Genomic DNA, 21134 nt, shown 5'->3' with positions numbered 1-21134 from the left:
ATGCCAGCTGCTAATTTGTAGTGTATGTGGATAATAAATGAGAATAAAAATATTAAAGTGAAACTTGCTTCCTAGAAGCTGTTTAACCTTCCAGACTTGTGCAGTCATTGATACTTGTGCAAAGAAGGTATAAAATACCAGTGCAAATACTTGTACAAAGATGGTATAAAATATCAGTGTTTGCAGGATCAGACAAATGTTGACTTTTTTTTAACTTATACTCATTTTATATATTCAAGTTTACTAATGATTTGGAGTACATTTCATACTCATGAAACGTGCCGGAATAACACTCCCGAAAACATCCCCACAGAGTTGCACCAATATGCCTTGACCTTTATCTGGAGATGCCACCTCTTGGACTGGGAGGATAGTTCATAGGTCTGTATGTTTGTATTCTCTGTGGCCCATTCAGACCTTGGCCACGGGACTTGAGACTTCCAGCAAGGAAGCCAGTTAGAGCACTTTGCGATGGTGGATTTGTTAAGTCATTGGGAGACTGGCCTGTGAAGGACTCGGAAGATGCTGTAATATTTTATGACTATTACATGTTCCGTCTGAGGTTTTGATTGTAGTTTTGCAGTTTGCTAGATGATTACAAAGGGGTTCATTTTAACAGGAGTTGTCTTGCACGTATAGAGGAAGGGAGACCATAAGCTCAGACAGCATCATTCACCAATACTGAAAAGAATAATACAGGTGTCAATCCCTTTGAGTTCAACAGCTCTTGTTTGGTACATAGGAGGGAGGAATCCAGGTAGAAAACTAAAACAAAGAGCTTGGGAATGGATAAAAATGGTCACTGAGCCCCTGGGATACAAGGGAGAGAGACACAGGGACTACTGGGAAACACACTGAACCCCAGTCCCCAGAGGCGGGGTGTCTGGAGAAGCTAGTCCTACCTATACTTTAGATAGGACAGACGCATGCAGACTATTTGTTGTGTTAAAAAATTTTTTTTTGTTGTGCTTTGATGCCCACCGCTGAGAGTAAACAATACTTGGTTTTGCAAAGGCCGTTTTATGTCACTGTATTCACATACTGGCCACAGCTTCCGAAGGGAAGAATTGCAGGGCTCCGACCAAGTCGAGCCTGCTGGGGAATCACAGGGATCTGTATCCTGGTTCCCAGCTCTGAGAGTGGGATACTGCTAAATTCCACTCCCGGGATATGAAGGCCCACAGATGAGAATATAGAGGCCTAAATCCCAGAGGGGTTGCCCTTGAACAACAAGCCGAGGAGGCTAGAGGTACAGCTGGTCCTGAACTGTGACACAGACCACCAACGGGACCAATTTTCCAAATCTATCCTTCATTTGTTAAAACATACATCAAACATTTACAATGGAAAGGGATTGTTTTACGATTGGAGCAGAGTCCTGGGAGTCAGGATTCCTGGCTTCTCTTCTGGCTCTGCCACTGACTTGCTGGGTGATTTACTACTTTACTAGATTCCCTGCTTGACACACGCCCTTTTGATGATTTGCTGGGGCCAATTCAGAGGAGCCGCATCTCTAGCTTAGGTAAGTTATAATTTCTGTTGCTTGCTTCTCAAAGATCTTCCCTGTGCATCTGAGGGGAGTATTCCATCCCTGGTTTAGCTTAGCATGCACAGGGGTTCTTGGACTGCTTCAGAATGTGGAAAACACTTTGAGATAATGGACACCCCCGCCCAAATGCTTCCACTTGTGGGCCTGAGGATTGCCTTTCAGATGATAAGCCACAAGCTCCTCCAAACTTGGAGGAGCCTCAGAAACCTGTGTGGATCATAGAGGTTGCGCAGGAGGATAGGCCTCTGTGTGGAGGCTCCATGCCTACCCACTGGTTCTGTGTCCCTCCTCCCTAGCAGCATGGAGACATCAGAGCCACAGTACCATGGACTCCCGCTGGCTTGCTATCTGGCCTTTTCTGGGAAATCTCAATGGGACTGAAGTGGAGGACGATGTGCGTCCACACCTGTCCTTCTCCCCACCTTAAGTCTCCCCAGTCCCCTCTCTCATTCCGATCCCAACCCTGCAGAGAGCCCACCACAGGCTACAATGCAGAGGACACTGCCATAGAGGTGGCAAAGCACCTTTTTGTGCATAGGGAGTGAGATTCATGCATAGAAGGGCCCGTCTGCTCTTGGATATTGGCCCATTTTGCCTGAGAGAGTGACGTGGTCACCACCATTAGTTACTCAGTGAGGCCCCAGTGCAGCAAAGTGTTTTGCTGAGGAGGGATGAGATTGTTATTATTACGTTTATTTTGGTAGCACCTAGGCACCAATCCCCATTGTGCTCGGCACTGTACAAACACAGAGTAATAGACAGATTACTCCATAGATCTTACCATCTAAATAGACCAAACTGACAAGGGATGTACAATACAAGCAGAGAGAATAGAGGAATGGTTTGCAAACATCATGTTAGCGCCAGAATTTTTTTGGATGTTTGGGGTGGTATTTTGCCGGGAGGCGTTAGCTAAACTTAGCTAAACAGAAAGACAAAGGAAGGGAGAGAGGATATTGAAGGAAGTGGGCGAGAAGGCCAGGATTGGGGGGGGGGGGAAGGGTGGGGCAGGGAAGGGGAGAAGTGGGAGTGGAGGGAGAAGAAAGCTTTGAGGATTGTTAAGGTTACGCATGTATTTAAATGCTTTGCTGAATCAGGGCCATCATGCCTTTTCCCACTGGCAGTGTCATGCTGAAAGATCAGTCTCTGCTTGTTCTGTGATTACAACATATTATGACACATCAATCTAGCATTGCACCCACTGTCTTCCCACACTGTACTTCAAGTGTAGAAATTTTGTCAAGTATGTACTTTAAAAATATAATCAACAGTGAGCCGCTTCATATTTATTTTTAAAGGTGAAATAACTTTCACCAGACAAAGACTTCATATAAAGAATCTAGAAAATCTGTATGGCCAAATTGTACAGGTATACTCTCTATGGAAGGTTTCAGAGTAGCAGCCGTGTTAGTCTGTATTCGCAAAAAGAAAAGGAGTACTTGTGGCACCTTAGAGACTTACAAATTTATTTGAGCATGAGCTTTCATCTACGGGTAGATCTTTATGAATGAGAAATACACTAGCACAAACAAGATTCCACAAAAAAGCCTTTCAAGGCTTGATCCCACAAATACTCAAGCATGTGTCCAACTTTATACATCTGAATAGTTTCATTAGCTTCAAGGGAGTTTTATTTCTTTGCAATAATAAATTAAATTTAGTCTTAAGTGATTCAGTCAAATCTCATTTTCCATTTCAAATGTGCTGTTACCCTCCTGAACTCTGACTGCCTCAGTGTTCCTGCCTTTCTATTGATTCTCATTGTTTCTAATGTTCAGATAAAATAGCATTATCTTTAATTGTATTAATACAAAAAGTGTCACCACTATGACCATCAGATTTCACAGAAGAACACTGCATATAGCTACAAGGTTCAGATTTTTTTTTTCCAATTTTGTCTTTGATTTAGAGACTAGGGACTGATTCTCTTCTCACCCAAGGCTTGTCTATACAATGAGTTAGTGTGCAGGAAGCCAGAATATGAATCCACAGTACACTAGCTTGCCACACACTAACTGGCCATGTAGACCCTACTTCCACTCACTAAAAGTTCCCTGCTGTTTGAAACGGGAGTATGTCAAAGTGCACTATAGAACTTTTAGGGAAGCCAGTTAGCATGCTGCAAACCAGTGCACTGTAGATTCACATCCTGGCTTGCTCTGCACTAACAGGCCATGTAGACAAGCCCATACCCTTCTGTGAATCCAGAGTAACTCCCCCTAAAACAATGGAATTATTCTGATGTGAAACCAGTTTAAGTGTGAGGAAAAACAGCCCTTCGAAAAACAAAGGTTTCTAGTTTGGAAACAAACTTCTGCTGTATTGCTTCAAAGGCCATTAAAACTGCATTTAATGCAATCTCTAAAGAGGCATCTGTTCTTGAAGATTCCCCAAGAGATAATACAATATATGGTATACGGGAGAATTTGTAATTCCAGTTGTTGAACTCAGGAGAGTTTCCTTTCCTTGTTATACCTGAGCTGGCCTTCAAAAAGATCTTCCAGTGATTTACTCTGTTGGTTTCGTTTTGGAGCCTTTATAAGAAAACAGAATTAAATTACCCCCTCAAAACTGAAACCTAATAACCTTTCACCAAATTAAACAAGGTTGCCTGCAAAATCTTATACTTTTTTACTTCAGGGGGTAAACCACATTAATTATAACTTGGTTGTTCCAATTTCCCCATACATGTTGAATGGGGTTTAGAATCTTTTAACAAGCAGAAAAATGCATGCCACAAAACTATTCCAACATCTGCTGCAATGAAGGAGGGTGCAACGTTAGTAATTTAAAAGAAAAACCCTCATGGGTGTAGAGAAAAGCTTGAAATGTGAACCCCAAAGGCTCAAAACCCAGAAGGCAAACAAAACAAAACAAAACTTATTTTTTAAATCTCATGATTTATTTTGGAGGCTTGACTTGTGATTTTTGCATCTTGTGGTTGGAAAACTAGAGCGGCTAGCACCATTGTTTCCTGCTACAGGACAGGAGTCTTCTTCATTTACAGGGCTCAGCTTCCCCTTGGAAATCACAGGGCCATAATGGGAAGCAGCTAGATCAGCAGGCACTGCTGAGGGCAGGGAGCCTTTGCTTTCACAGAGCTCCTTGCCCTCTGCAAGCAGTGCCCTGGAGGCAATTACTGAGGGATGCTAGAGCAACACTCCCCAGCTGAGGGCCTTAAAAGGAGAAATCTCTCAATAGTGCATTGATCGGTTTATTTTTCATGAACAGTTCAACTATATTAGTGCAAGCTGATTTTCACTGAATTATGGCAGAATCTGCTCTCTACAAAATAATGGCATATGAAGGCTAATTCAAGACCGAGGCAATTTGTGTGTGTGTTGATCCTATGACAATGGGCTTTTTTCCCCTTCTGCTCTTCCATCTGGGGTATAGTTGTTGTTCCTCTTGTTCACTGGTGAAACTTTTAAATGTCTGTATACATTGTACAGCTAATTTATGCTCTAGCAAAATTCCATGTGCAATAGGATCCCTGCCAATGGAAGCTTTTACTGCAAGCACTAACCATAAATTCCATGTCCCTTTTGCTAGATTTTACCCCCCTGATAGATCAGACAAATAATGGGTGCAGATTTTGTTACCCTTGAAAGATGTATGGGCAGCTCATTGCCCTGCCTAGGCCTGCTTAGTCCAGGACACAGACTGTTGGTTTTGCCTTTCTGGTATAACAAATAACCAAGGATTTTCCCATGGCCTGTGTGCTCAGGAAAGGGTACTGGATAAAGTGACTTTTAGCAGTGTAGGCACCTTGGTCTTCTTATGCAGCGCAGTATCAGTGCAGGGTTACATCACAGTGGTTTATTCACCAGCCACTTAATTCAGAACTTCTAATGAAGAGGTCTCTGCAATACTGTATGATAAAAGGTTTAGATCAATTGGCTGCCTTCGCCAATCTTCTCAAATTTTAGCTCCAAAGTCACAATGACTACCTTGCTGCCTAGCATTTCTCTGAAGCAAAGAGCTTCAAACAATGCTCATCTGAACCAGAATCTCCACGACCCAAGGGCACACTTGTGCAGATGGCCTACAATCAAACAAACAACCAAGTCAAGTCGGAGGATATGTCTACACTAGAAATGCTGGTGGCAAAGCTGTAATGTAGACACCTCCTACAGCATCAGAAGGGGTTCTTCTGTTGTAGTAAATCCACCTCTCCAAGAGGCAGTAGCTAGGTTGAGGAAAGAATTCTTCTGTTCAAGAGGTGCCTAGACCAGAGCTTAGATCAGCTTAATTCCATCACGTAGGGGGTGAAATTTTTCACAGCCCTTAGTGAGGTAGTTAAGCCCACCTAACTTGGTAGCATGGACCAGCTCTGAGGAAGCAGTTTACAGTTCTCTTCACGCCCCACCTGTGCTCTGCGTGGGTACTGTACTGACATTGTCACAATCACTCAGTCCCAAGTAAGTCAAATGAAAAGGAATCTTCAGAGAAATCCCCGGCCCCGAGTCATCCCAGTGCATTTTCATCTCTCTCCATTCGACTGTATTTCATGTTCTGTTGCTGTGACTCTCACCCTGCCAGACTGGCTCTCCCAGCACGAGAAAAACCAGTCCCCACAAATGAATCCGCCACAGATGAAACGAGCGGGTTGCTGTGTAAACGCAACCGGCAGAAAAACAGAGAGGGATGGCCAGCCCGGTCCGGATCAGCAACCCACTTCATCCGCGGCCCGCGGGAGAGGCCAGACCCCGCCCCCCGCCAACCGGGCGCGACACGTTAAAAAGCCCCTGACGGGGGGTTTTGCACATTCCGCCCCCCAGGGCAGGGTCCGATGCGGGCGCCCGCGCTGAAGTGCGGGCAGTGGGAGCCCGGATAAAAGGACAGACACCCCCCCCCTCATCCATCCCCCGTGCTTCCCGCCCCGGGGATCGCTGCTCGCGGCCAGGCTCGGCGGCGGGGCGGGGCGGGGCGGACCCAGGGCCCGGCGGCGTTAGCGCGGCCCCAGGCCCGCTGCGCAGCCGGCGCGCCACCTGCCGGGCCTCGCCCAGGAAGCCGAACCGGGCAGCACCCTCCCGCCCCGGGCAGCCGCCGCGGGGGGCGGCGCCTGGTTGCCCGGCCGACCAACCGCCCCCCCCGCGCGCTCGCGTAGGCGGAGCGGGGCCGCCCGGCCGCAACCGTCTGCCGGTCTCCTCCCCGGCAGCCGAGCGGGCGGTGTGCGTGCGCCGGCCCGGCCCCCGCTCTCCGCTCTCCGCCCTCCGCCATGAGGACGTGCTGCCTCTCCACGGTGGGGGTCCTGTCCGTGACCCTGCTCGTCGCCAGCGTCTCCTTGCTGGTGGCCCACGTCCTCCAGAGGGTGGTGGACCTGCGGGTGAAAGAGGTGAGAGTCCCCCCGCCCGGAGCCCGCCGGGGCAGGGGGGAGCCCTGGGGGGCAAGCGCCGCCGGGACAGACCGTGCCGGGCGAGAGTCGCCGGCGGCCTTTCCCCCTAGCTCGAAATACAGCGGGGAGAGGCCGGGAATGGAGCTTGATGGCTACCCTGGGGGCCTGGGTAACCTTCGGCGAAGCGTCGCTGGATGCCAGCTAGGGTGGGGAGCGGGGGGCCGTGAAATCAGGCTCTGGAGGAGACCTCGAGAGGCTGCCCCTGAGCGGCCGTGAGACAGCTCGAAATAAATGCGTTGAAAATAAAGGCTGGTTGTAAATGTCCTGTTGAGAGGCAGCAAAAAATCCTTTGAGACTGCAAGGGCTGCCTTGGAAACAAAAAACATCCTGTATCAATAAGCCCCCTCCCCGGGGAAGCCTAAAAATGTGAGCTGTGTGATTTTTAAAACCGTGTAAAATGTCGTCAGATGCAAGTAGCTTTCATAACTGTAATTAAGGGACACACTCCAAAGCAGCAGTAAGTAAGTGGTGAAAAGCATATAAAGCTTTAAGACAGCAGGTACTTACAGTTCATGTTATATAGTCCTGGTGACATTTATCTTGAATAATTCTGCCTTTTTGCTTGCTGATAAATTTCTCTCTGCTTTTCCTGACTTCTGTGTGGATCAGTGCTTTATTTGTTGTCAGGCTAGGATATTAATGGTGTGAACCATGGCAAATCATTAAAAAATATTCAGTATTTTTTTAAACCTCATAACAACACATGGCTATCAATTTTTTAAAAAAGCATTTAAAATTAATTCCTGGGTGTTATTTATCATAGTTTTTTTTTCTTTTTTAAGCCATTTGTTCTCCCATCTTATCTGCCCTTTGTTTCTGAATGGTTGTTATCCAGAGTTTCTAGCCTGGAGTCAAGATGGGTCAATTCGATTAGCATTAATGGTTACTTTTAAAAAATGTTTATAGTAGGAATCATTATTTACTGACATCAGCCCTAATAGTAAGTGCAAACTCTTCATGCTAATCATTAATAATATTTGGTTATAATACAGTGCTATTCAATTCTAGATCACAAAGCAGGGTGGGTATCATCATCCCCACTTTTCAGATGGGGAAACTGAGGTGCAGAAAGATGAAATGGTTTGGCCATGTCCATACAGCAGTGGCAGAGCAGGGAATAGAAACCAGGTCTTCTGAAGCTCAGACCAGGCTGCCAAGCACTGCGTTGGTACTTTGTGTGTAGACCAGGCCATAGTCTCCTAGCATAAAGGGTTAATGGTGGGGAGGAAGAAGGAGAAAATCTGGCCTTGATCCTGCTAGTCCTTGTGCAGCACACAGCAAGGAGCGCAAAGAGATGTGAAACTGTGAGTGGAGGGTAAGCTTCGGCACAGGTAATGCTTCAAATTTTCAAAAGCACCTAAGTGACTGGGGGTGCACCTAAGTCCCGTTGACTTTCAGTGAGAATTAGGGATATAAGTCACGTAGGAACTTTTGAAAATTATGACTGTATTCCTTTGTACTAAGTAGAAGTTGGTTGCACCACCACTGCATGTATTCTCCCTCTTACCTCAAAGGGTGTGAGGTACAACAGAGCTTGGGATGGAGAATGGGAGTGTCTGCGGCAGACATGGGCTTAGTTGTGATTGTCCACATGCTGGTGAAGCCCTTAGCTATACTCTCTTCTTTGGCCTTACTCCTGTATTAGGTAAGAATAAATTGGTACTGGCTCAATGGTGCTCTCACTAATGGATTGGGTTCCCCTGTGCTTCTCCTGCTCATCGCTTTTTACTTTGTACTTGCTATGCAGGGTCAGGTACTCTCTCTATGCTTATCCAATGCACCCCTCATGGTCAGATCCAGGTGCCACATGCACAAACCGAAAAAAAACCCCAAAAGATTTTCCTCGCTATCACTCCATTGACTCTGCTATTTACTTAGTGGGGTTGTTCATACTTTTTTGCATACTAGGGAAAAAGCTTCTGGCTATATGATGTAGTCAGTGATATTTTAGGACATCATGTGCAAACAGATTAATCTTGCATTGCATTTGAAATGTGGCAAGATTTGGGCTTTCCCCCATCCCTGATGGGGAAGTTGCACTATTCAGAGTCTGTGCCAAAATCCCTTAGCTCCAAGTTCTCAAGAGTTTTATTCTGGTCTCCGGCAGCTGCAACAACCCCATCTGCTCACAGCCATTGAAGTAGGTTGCAGAGGGAGAAGCTGTCTTTGTGACAGATAGACCCTAATCCATTGAGGGCCTTACAGCAAAACTGGAATTGCAGCCAGGTATGATGATATGCTATGATGAGCTCTCATCAGTCTGAATTGTGCAGTAGGAGGAATGTCCAGACCTAGAACAGTCACAATTGCTGTAGGTGACGAAGCTGTGGATCACTGGGGGTGATGAAGCTCTGGGTCACTATGGTCAATGCAGATAATAACATGCAGGTGTAGAAGACTGAATGACCAGTTTAAATGTTACTTTAGAAGTGAGTATTCCCAAGAGGATGGGGAAAAATATAACTAGACTTGAGTCAAGGAGTCCTACTCAGGGTGGTTGAAGAAGTTTACTCTGCTGTTCAGTTGTACTCCATCCAGGAGTGTGGGCATCTTGAAAAATCACAATGAAACCTTGCAGGAGGGGAACATAACTATTCCCAGGTGTTACAAGTTCTTTGGATCTTTGGCGCGCCTATGGGGAAACAATGAATATTTAATCCACTAGCATGAATTCTAAGGAAGGATCAGTGGGGCTTCGCATGGGTACGGGAGTCCACCTGCATGGAATGAGTTGCAGGATCAGGGCCTAAGACATCAGGACCTACAGGAAACAAGAGGTCAGAAATACTGGGAGTCCCCATGGAATTAAAAAAATAACTTCCCAAAACATTTCTAAAATAATGTTTCCGTAATACATGTGGCATATTCAGAATAGATGACTTGAAATCCTTTTATGAAAAGGACTCTAACTCCTGGGTATTACTATGGTTATGATGTAGTGTGCTACAAGGGGTTGATTGTCACTCATTTGACCCAATGGGCCAGATATCCTGTCTCAGGGCTGTATGCCACAGACTCTACATCCTTCATCTCTAGATGTCCACTCCCACCTCCTCTATATCCAGAGATGATAGAAATCCACTTGCTTTGGTGAATCAGCAGAACCCATTTAATTTAGCATTCCTCTGCAGTGGAATCTCTTGGTGGGGGGCAGGGGCACAGGGGTGTTCCATGCAAACACCGTCGGCCTGTTACAGGCCCTTAACCCTTTGTCCCATTGGTACCAGTGGGTTTGCCTAACTCCCATTGGTACCAGTGGGTTTGCCTAACTCCCATTGGTACCAGTGGGTTTGCCTAACTCCCATTGGTACCAGTGGGTTTGCCTAACTCCCATTGGTACCAGTGGGAGTTAGGTGCCCAAATACTTTGGAGGATCTGGGCCAGCTTACTTTCCCACTCAGAAATATTGTGGTCATCCCAAGCTCAATCTAACCACTCAAAAATCAAAATGTAAGTGGAAAGAAAACAGAATCTGAGGCTGGAGATCCAGAATGTGTCCAAGAAACAAATGGTATTGATGAAATTAAGACCCTATAAGCACCAACCAAGAATTGGCAGTTCTCCAGGCCTTTCTGCTTTTGAGCTTGTGTGTTTACAATATTTGATATGTTTTCCAGAAAAATAAAAGGAGCGAATGGAGATGTGATCGATTTAGTTGCAAATTATTTCCCCCTCTTCTGCCTCCTGGTGATGTAGCATTGACGATACGGTTTTCTTTGTGCTTTTTCTTAAACAGTTTAACTTAGTGGGTCAGATTTATCCCTGAATTGACTGTAGTGGAGCTGAAACCATTTTCCCCAATATCGATTTATTTTCTCTTTTTATAGCAGGGCTGCATCATTGTTGTAATGTCATTTTCAAAACAAAATGAGCACTTTGGGAATGAGTCTTGTATATCATGTTACTAGAGGACATGTAAAAAGGTGGCATTCTGACCTTGAGCCTGCAATTATAGATGAATTGCCGATACAATAGTTAAGTGATTCTGCAATAACAGGGATTTATGGACATTCTTATATAAACTTCTATAGAATGCAAGATGAGCTGATAGCAGATGGATTTGTGTACATTTTGTGTTCTCTTTTTTTGTTAGGAAAATCTTTAATGGGGGTGGAAAAGGAGCCCAGGCCCAGCCAGGGATTTTGGTAAAACAGCTGTTAAGTCCTGGTCCACGTAAATGTGAGGACCTCCAGTAACTTGCAGGATTGGAGCCTGAGACTAAGTGCTCTTGCCAGTCTGACCTAAAATAAATTTCACATGCTGCAGAGTCAAAATGTCACCCCTTTGCTGGAATTGGGTTTATTAGCAAAGAAATTAACAATAACACAAAGCTCAGCTTCTCTCCTAGTTTGAGCACTCCTCGGGTGCCTGCCTCAGGGCTGTTTGCCACAGACTCTACATCCTCCATCTCTACATGTCCACTCCCACCTCCCCTATATTCAGAGGCTAGAAATCCACTTGCCTGGGTGAATCAGCAGAACTCATTTAATTTAGCATTCCCTGGCAGGATCAACATATCTTGGGGGGGGGTGTTCCATGTAAACACTGCCAGCCTGTTACAGGCCCTTCATCCTTTGTCCCTATTTTTACAAGTGCAATGCAGTCTTCAGAAATTGTTCCACGTTAGAAAACTAAAGACAAAGGGTTTGAAAAATCCCAATGCAGCTAGCTGTTTCTGTTCCTGCTCCCCCACCTCCTGCTCCCGGTTTGTATGAATTAGAGAACCCAGGACCCCAGGGTGCATACTGGTGGGATTCTGTCAGGTTAAATCTGGTCATTTATAACAGGATAAAGCTTAAAGCACGTCACTACCGTATAACTACATCTGACTTATTATAAGATGACCGTCAAAGATAAACCTCCTGCAGTTTATGTAGATTCTAAGTTGTATTTATATGTATACAGACAGCTACATTCACCTCTGTGCAACACTCTATGCCCTACTTAAGCATAGTGGTCCCAATCCTGATCTTACTGAAGTTAATGCAACAAGGAATTTACAGTCTAAGCCCTTGATTTTCAGAGGGGCTGAGAAATGCCTAAGGGGTTTAGAAGTGTGGAGGGGTGCATTTCACCCAGAATTATAGGGACAGATTCCGATACCCTGACTCTGGTTTAGTAGCATCTTACACTGGAAGAAACCACTTGTGAAGTAAGGCCCAGATCTTCAAAGTTATATAGGTGCCTGAATACCTTTGAAGATCCAGGCCTAAATGATTCATTGTGAGTAAGGGCATTGCTGTACCTCAGTAGCCAGTATTGGCTGGTATGGACATAGTTCATTGTGCTCTGGCTGGTAGGTCTACATGCCAGGGAATTTAAGACACAAACATTTGAGGGAAATAGAATGAGAATTTCTGGAGCTCTAGGCCCCGTCTTGCAAAGGCTAATGCACACATTTAATTTCAGTGGGGCTACTCGTGCTTAAAGTTAAGCCCATAGAGAAGTATTTGCAGGGCCTCATCAGCCTCAGTCCAAGGGCAACTCACGGGTCCGTTTCTTCGTACAGTGAATCTTCACAGAATGCCCAGCAACCATGTGATTTCTTTTTTTTTTGTTGTGTAGGGAACAGTATTAAAGAATGGCACAGAAGCCTTTGACCTCTGGGAAGACCCTCCTCCACCAGTCTACATGCAGTTCTACTTTTTTAACGTGACCAATCCTCTAGAAGTGGTCAATGGAGATACCCCTTCTGTGGAAGAAATAGGGCCATACACTTACAGGTAAGTCTATATCACTCACTGTATTTGCAAAAATAAAACTTGGGAGGGTTGGTTGGGGCAACCATGACAGGTTTTTTAGCAAAAAAAAACCCTGTTGATATGTTATGTGCTGGAGAGTTTACTCAAGGGAGGAAGGATCTTTTAGTGTCTAAGGCACTGGACTGGGACTTGGGAAACCTGGGTTCAGTTCGTCGCTCAGTTCCAGATTTCCTGTGTATGATTCTGGACAAGTCACATAATCTACCTTGTGCATCAGTTTCCATTTGTAAAATGGAGGTAGTACTGTCCTACCTCTCAGCAGGGTGTTGTGAGGAAAAAATCTGTGCAAGGCAGTGAGATTTTCAGGTATTATGGTGATGAGGGTCATATAAGTACCTATGATAGATAGAATGTGTCTTCACACTGGCTAGAGCAGTGGTCCCCAAACTTTTTCCATTGCACCCCCCCCCTTACCCATAATGGAACCCGCCCTGCCCCCCTGGAGCCGCAGCCAGGAACGGGTCTGGACCATGGTTGTGAGCCAGGGCCAGGAGCAGGACCGCATTGGGGCCAGAAGTCAAGAGCTGAGGCCAAGGCCGGGGTCAGGGCCAGCGCAGAGCTGGAAGCAGAGTGGGGCTGCGTGGTGCTCCCTCCCTGCCCCCTGTGGAGGCTGTTCCAGGCCCCTCTGCACTCCCCTTAACGTTCATCTGCCCCACAGTTTGGGGACCACTGGGTGAAAGGGAATCAGGCCCCTAGTGTTTGAAGGGATGCTAGAGAATTGAAGGGAGAGCCTGGTTTTTTCATGTTTCACAGCCATATTGGTCTAGGCACATGCCTTTCCTACCCATGTTATTTCTCTCCCTCTGCCTTTCTCGTTTCCCACCTCAGCATCCTCGTTCTCTCACTGCCGCTCCTGCTATTCTCTCATCTTCCTTTCCCCTCCTGTAGTCTCTGCTTCTCCTCCCTCCTTATTTCGTCACAGTGGCCAATCTGGTTCCTTCCACATATTCTCCCTCCACTCTTTCTGGCCTCCATCCCATGGCATTGGAAGCTTTGCTCCTACAACACCCATGCCGCTTGGAACCACTGCTGCAGCATCTCTGTGTGAAGTGTTCTGGCAGAGTGTGGCACTTACAACTAATCAGAGGTGCTCTCCTGTGTGTCAGACAAACAGGGCTCCTAGTTTTTGTAGGCCCCTATGTGAAGTGACACAAGCAGAGTCCCCCACCTCACGGTACTCATGACACATCCCTGGGTGCCTCCTTCCTGTCATCCTTCTCAGGCAGTGATTCTTCCCCTCCCCCCTATACCCTTCCCCAACACACATTTGTGAGGCTGCACAAGTTAGAAAGCCAGCAGGTAGAACTGAGTGGAAACCTTCCGAGTGGGGAAAGCGTACTGCGAGAATTCGGTCGTTGCCAAGGCCCACTTGCCCCAGAGTCAGTTGGGATGGAAGACAGAGAATCAGGGATGGGGCTGTGGCTGGTGGATCACGTGTATGAATGTGGAGAAACATAGCATGAATGGCTGGTGTGTAGATCCCTTGGCAAGAGCTGTCCCATGACATGTAATTTTGCAGTCAGCGTGCAGGAGGCAGGCTTGGTGGTGCAGGCTCGGTCTCAGTTACTTGTGTGTGACGTGAGTAAGCCAGGGCTGCATGTTTCAAAGGTCTGTGATTCACTTTCTCTCTCTTTTGTTTGGTTTGCCCTATTTTGATTTGTCTGTACAGGATAGTCTGTCTGATACAGAAACACTGGAAGCCGAAGTTCTGTTTTTCCAACGTACTGATTGACATTTCCAGGGCTGTGGGTTGCTGACAGCACCAGCTGCGTTACATAGGGGCCATTGTAGACTGCTGCCAACTGGGACGGAGGAGAAATATCAAGCTCCTTGCTCAGGCCCCAAGCCAGCAAAGCACAGAAGTGCATGCTTATCTTTAAACACATGAGTGCTTAAACCATGCTTAAAATGAAGCGTGCGCTTGTGTTTTTGGGGGGAGGGGGAGGGGTAGTGCAGGCTGGCTTGGTAGTGGACATGCTCTGAAATTGGGTGGGGGAAGAACAGTGTTGTGACTGACGCAAACAAGATTGGACAATACTAAAGGGCTATTTATAAACTTGGCATGCTGGACAGATGACGTAGCTTTAAACAAATCATGTTTTTGATCCACAGACTGTAAACTCAGTAAACACCGGGACAGTCAATAGGACTGTTGTAATTGCAGAGATGGGCATAAGCTGCAAAATTCAGATTTATAGCTAGAGCCAAAAATCATATTAGTGCAGGTCTCTCTAGTCACCTGAAGCCGTATTTACTGGCTTTACAGGATGGAGATCAAAAGAGTAATTTATTGTAAAGCACAGCCTGCTCTTCTGTCCAAACTTGCTGAGCTCGGAAACGCTCTTTAATTTTGTCTGGTTGTGCCATATTGAAGATTTTCCTCTTTCATCTTTGAGACTCAACCCTTGGAACCCTAAGGGGTGAGTTTTATTTTTTCCTCCAAGCCTTTTAGGAGTGGGAGATTTCTCAGACTGATTATGGCATAGAAATTGGGAGCCCTCTCCAAGTGCTTCTGCCCTCTCCCCTCCAATTCAATTCCTGGCTTCCAGGGGTGATTATTCCGCGATAGTCTGTTACGAAGTCAAATGGGAAATGTTGCCATCCCAAAATGTTCTCCAATAGTGAGGATGCTGAAATGTGGTGGATCTGTCATTTATAAACATTTGGGGCAGAGGGAATGGCTGGTTTCTAACTGGAATATTTTCCATGGAACATAAGCATCTCTCTGAACAGCTTAGAGGTTGAACCAGTTTCTTGGGGGGGGAAAAAAAAATTGAATGCCAATATAGCTGTCTGTTCATATGTGTGGATTAGAATGCTCTGAAGATTCTTGTATGCACTGTTCTTGTACCTATATTGCTCCCAGGATACTGGAGAGACAAAGAGGGTGAGGTAATATCTTCTATTGGACCAACTTCTGTTGGTGAGAGAGACGAGCTTATACAGAGCTCTTCTTGACCTGAACAAGAGCTCTAAGCTTGAAAGCTGGTCTCTCTGCAACAGATGTTGGTCCAATAAAAAATGACGTCACCCACCTTATCTTTCTGAAGATTCTTGTGCAGTTGGCATAGAACATGGGAGTTGAAATGTATGAAATACAGCATTGATTATGTTTGCTCAGGAAGCAACCCTTGAAAAAGGCAGTATATGATCCTTGTAACTCAGGAGCTGGTGTGGAGTTAGTGAGATGTAACCATATTCTTACACAGCTATAAAGAAATGCTGGCAAAGCATATAACCTGACATTTATATCTGTCTCTTTTGCTTTTGTTTTGGAACAGTTCTAGGCACAGTTAATTTGGAAATTGGGCGAGCCAGCTCTGCAGAACTTAGTATATATTATTTGTGAAATGATGGCTGTTAAAGTTTGTACGAGGGTGGGGCATACACGTCGAAGTCATTGAAAACTGGAATTCTGATCAGATCAGCTGGCAGAATTCCACCCCTTATGCGTTAGGCTTGTTTATGAGCAATCCTGGGACATCTGCTGCTTGGGATGGTAAACAGTATTATAGAGGTGAAATCCTGGCTCCACTGAAGTCATTGGAAAAAATCCAGTGGCCTTCAGTGGGGCCGGTGTTTCACCTGGCGTATTCAAGAACCTAGGGTGAAATTCATCCCTGTGCAGAGAGCAGCATAAGGCCTGTTCCAGTCTTGTCTCACCAGAAACCCATAGGACCTGATCTAAAGTGCACTGACATCAATGGAAAGACTCCCCTGTTGGTGTCAATTGGCCTTGGATCCGGGCGATGAGGCTTAAGTGGGGCATGCACCTTGCACTGGCCTTCTGCACAGGAGGAGTGAATTCTTCCCACAGTGAAGAGGCAAAACTATAGTTTTCAATCCGTATTTCATGTGCAGAACCTTAGATTGGGCCTTTAAATCCTTTTGTGTTGTCTTGGGCTATAATCTTTCTTTTTCCATTGTTGTTTATAAAGCAAAAAAGTAAACTTCACTAGACTGCATTAAGAACATTGGTGGGTGAACAGGATTTTAAAAAGTGCTTAGCATTGACCTAACTCTGCCCCTTTTGGATCCAAAGGGATCCAAACTTCAGTGAGAGCAGAGTGAGACCGGTGCTGAGTGCTTATGAAAATCCCACCCTTTCTCTTTATGCACTTAAAGCAGGAGTTCTGTAGCCATAATAAATATTATTTGTACCACTGCAAATTTCCTTAAGACCCAAATTTTCTGTCTCCCAGAGAGTACAGGCCAAGAGTGAATGTTCATATTTTGGACAATGGCACCAGAGTCTCTTCTGTGAACCCAAAGACCTATGTATTTGAACGAGAGAAGTCTGTTGGAGACCCTGAAGTTGATCTGATCAGGACAGTAAATATTCCTGCAGTGGTGAGTTCTGTTGTATATGTGGCTGGAATACTACTAACAAGTGGCTACTACTGACATATGGCTACAACTTGTACTTATATGCATGGTATTTCTCATCTTCAAAGCGTGTTAATTGCCAACTCATTTCTTCTTATGACAACTTCTTGGGATAGGTAAGAATTATCCCCATTAACGGACAGGGACTTGGCGACGGAGAGGTTAAAAGGCCATCAAGGCAGACCGTGTCAGAACAGAGATTGGAAATCAGGCATTTCTGGATCCCAACCCTGTGGTCAGACCACTGGACCATACCACTCTCAGGCCTTTCATAGGCTCTGTCTCATTTTAAAGGATGCATTACCCCATTTTAAAAAAAAAGAAAACTTGATCTCTGAACTCCTCAGATACTTTTAAATGAACTGAGCCTGATTCTCCGTCACCCTACGCTTTGTGTAGTCATGTCCACCAGTTCAAATACGTGTAAAATGATCCCAGATCACAGTAGTAGCGTTTTACACCCCCTTTGCACTGACATAATTGACTGCACAAGGTGCTGGGTAGCAGAATCGGGTCCACTGTCTGATTCTGTTCTTCAGCTCTTGGCTATGCCCATAAAGGCAGGACTTATACTAAAGAAATAGGCAAAAGCCAGATACAGTGGTTAATATTTTAATGGTTTTTTGACTAAAGGTTGTGTTACAAAAATATAGGGCAATTTCCTGTAATATCTTTGAAAGACCTTATTTTATTACATGTATGTATAAATGTGGGCTGGGATTGTGTATAAATTGCCTCTCTGAGGAAGAGGTGTGGCAGATGCAAGACCTGGGAATACCAGAGATTACTGAAAATGTGCCAGACAAGTATGGACTTTAGGGACAATAAGTGTTAAGTGGATTTCCTGGGGAATCCATAGGAAGAGGTTAATGCAGATCCCCTGCTCCAGTTAGGCAAAACCACGGCCTTTTAAGCTATGCCCTGAGCAGAGGGTCATTGTCTGCTGATTGCCTGTTATGGAAGGCCAAGATCAAAGGCCCAAGCTGTATAAAGAAGCGGCTGATCAGCCCAGTCTCAGTTGTAGTTCTGGATTTAAAACAAATGAACTTGTAATCACAGGGAAAACCCAGGTGTAGGTTTTGACCAGAGCTCTAGGTTGGATCAGGACCTCTGCTAAGCTTTTTAGCATGCATGTAGGTTCTTTTGTGGTTTTAATGTTTTGTCTGTTATACTTTTACCTTAAGAATAAATGTGCTTGCTTAGAAGGAGCAGTGTGGTAACTTACAATACTCTGGTCATAGCCCTTGGAGAGAAAGCTAAGTGCAGGTGCTGGCCTGTTTAGGCAGTCTGGCTTGCTGGGGTATCACAGTGTAAGGTAGGGAGCTATGCAGCCTGGAAAACCCCACCAGGTTAAAGAGGGAAACAAACCTCTAGAGACAGAATATGCAGAGAGCCTGAATTTATAATTTGTTTGCAGTGTTGTAACCATGTCAGTCCCAGGACATTAGAGAGACAAGGTGGGTGAAGTAATATCTTTTACTGGATCAACTTCTGTACACCTAGTGCTGTCTACACCAAGGATTAGGTCGGTGTAAGTGCATTGCTCAGGGGTGTGGATTTTTCACATCCCTGAGCTATGTAATTATACTGACCTAATTTCCTAGTGTAGACATGCTTTTTAGCTTAGGCGTGGTCTCTCTCATCAGCCGAAGTCAGTCCAATAAGAGATATTACCTCACCCACCTTGTCTCTAATATCCTGGGACCAACACGGGTACAACAACACTGCAAACAACAAATAATAAGTTGTGGCTCCCAGCTTGATTAGGCACCAGCTCCATCTTGTGGCTTTCTGCAGAGCCATATTCAAAGGTTTGTTTCAATCTTTAACCTGGTGGGCTACGTTCTGAAGACGAGGCTGTGTTGCACACCTAGAACTGTTCAGTGTGCACATAAGGGGGTGCTCACTTGCAGCGTAGGTACCTGAACATGTAATGCGTGACAAATTTGTTAATGAAACAGTGTCATGGCTAGCTTCTCTTAGCTGAAACCAGCCATCACAGATCTTTGGGGTTCTCTCTAAAACAATTTATACTGTGTGAGTGTGCTATCCAATCCCTATTTTGTGCGGTCCTAGTGTGCATACTCAGGCAAAAAGTCCTATTGACCTCAATAGTAGTTTTGCAAAGTCAAGCATTTTTTCAATGTCAGCTACTTAAGACAAAGGGTGCCCTCTCCCTGACCCACCTGCAATAGATTGAACAGAGTGGCATGTGATCTAAAAATAGCACTTTTAGACTAAACCATACTACTAATAATCCCTGGTAACTCAATCACTTTTTATTTTTTGTTCAGTTTGTGGTTAAGAAGCTGGGTAAAAGCAAATTACATGGGTGAGGGGTTGAAATAAAGTTTTTTTTATTGTTAAAAATAAGATTTGAGGGTTTTGAAGTTTTCTCCTTTTTTATGTAAAAATTCATTATTTTATGTGGAAGCTAATCATTTCTCCAAAAAGCTTAAAAAACCAAACAACCCTCAAGTGAGTTAATTTGCACTTCCAGCTGGACTTGCAGCTCATGTGCCAGAATGTAACTTCATTAGATTGGACACTAATTCACAATACAGGGAACTTGGGTGACTGCTAGCAGCAGAAGCTCAGGCAGCAGTATTGTTGTGGTGGAGTTGGATGCTCAATGATTAGGGCCCTACCAAATTCACCCTCCATTATGGTCAGTTTCACAGCCATAGGATTTGAAAATTGGTAAATTTCATGTTTTCAGATGTTTATATCTGAAATTTCAGTGTTGTAACCATGGGGGTCTGACCCAAAAGGGGATTGTGGGCGGGTTGCAAACTTGTAGGGAGGTCATGGGATTGCCACCCTCACTTCTGTGCTGCCTTCCGAGCTGGATTCGGAAGGCAGCAACCGCAGAACTTCCTGCAGCCTCAGGAAGTTCCCGGAGCTGGAGGAGAGGTCTGATCTCCCTTTTCCCCCTTCCCCACGAGCAGCTGTGCAGGGGATGGACAAGTCCTGTGCTTCCTCAGCTGGGGCACTCCCAGCAACGCAGGGAAGATCAGACCCAGCTCCACAAGTCTCCTCCAGCTGCAGGAACCTCTGAGGCTGCTGCCCAGTCCCAGAGCATCCTGCAGCAGACAGAGGTGGATCTGGTCTCTTTTTTTTCCCCCACCCCCACCAAGTATCTGTACAGGGGATGGATAGTCCTGTCCCTCCCCAGCCTAGCCGGAGCTAGGAGCCCCCTTTGCCGAGATGCTTCTCGGAACAAGGGGACATCGGATTTCATGGGGAAGGGCTTATTTCACAGTCCGTGACGCATTTTTCAGTGCCATGAAATTGGTAGGGCCCTATCAATGATCATCTGAAGACACTGATACATCAGTGTAAAACATACTGCCGCAGAGCTTCAGTGTAGACACTCATCACAGCGACAGGCAGGGTTCTCCCATTGCTGTAGTTAACCCACCTCCCTGAGAGACAGTAGCTAGGTCGGCAGAAGAATTCTTCTATCAACCTAGAGATGTCTACCCGGGGGGTTAGGCTGGCTTAACTACATCACTCAGGGGTGTGGATTTTTTCATAACTTTTGACATAACTTTTCAGCGTTGACCAGCCCAGAGCCTTTCGTTTAGAAGCTGGCTATCTGATGGCCAGCACTGAATATCTGAGCTACTGGCTAGTGAGTGGCACAATGTTATTTGTCAACTGCACAAGTAAGAGTGCAGCTCCTCATGTGGTGAAACATTTTAAAATTCGGGCTTGGGAGGAGTTTAACTCTAAGAATGAGAATTGGATTTGGAAAGTCAGAAATTGCATTGTTGTGGAGTATTTTTAGCCATAAAAACATAGTCTCTCATAACACTGAATGTGCAGTGTTGTAGCTGTGTTGGTCCCAGGATATTAGAGAGACAAGATGGGTGAAGTAATATTTTTTTATTGGACCAATTTCTGTTGGTGAAAAAGGCAAGCTTCCTACGGTCCACAGCGCCAAACCAGAAGTGCTCTGTGTAAGGTCAAAAGCTTGCCTCTCTCACCAACAGAAGTTGGTCCAATAGAAAAATATTACCTCACCCACCTTCTAATA

At 45.4% G+C, this 21134-nt stretch overlaps 1 protein-coding gene across 3 annotated transcripts in view; it reads left to right on the top strand.

The window, feature by feature from the left end:
• Positions 1–6640: 6640 nt before the first annotated feature.
• Positions 6641–21134, top strand: part of SCARB2 (scavenger receptor class B member 2) — a 40162-nt gene continuing 25668 nt past the window's right edge. For all 3 annotated transcript variants that reach the window (XM_073340427.1, XM_073340429.1, XM_073340428.1), the window contains exons 1-3: positions 6641–6887; positions 12513–12670; positions 16912–17059. In XM_073340427.1, the coding sequence (XP_073196528.1) occupies positions 6771–6887; positions 12513–12670; positions 16912–17059 (423 nt within the window). In that variant the 5' untranslated portion in view covers positions 6641–6770. The remainder of the gene's footprint in view (positions 6888–12512; positions 12671–16911; positions 17060–21134) is intronic.

The sequence above is a fragment of the Lepidochelys kempii genome, chromosome 4 (assembly GCF_965140265.1).
Source record: "Lepidochelys kempii isolate rLepKem1 chromosome 4, rLepKem1.hap2, whole genome shotgun sequence".
Taxonomy (NCBI): Eukaryota; Metazoa; Chordata; order Testudines; family Cheloniidae; genus Lepidochelys; species Lepidochelys kempii.
The sequence above is the reverse complement of the archived record's forward strand: the minus strand, read 5'-3'. Positions and strand labels throughout refer to the sequence as shown.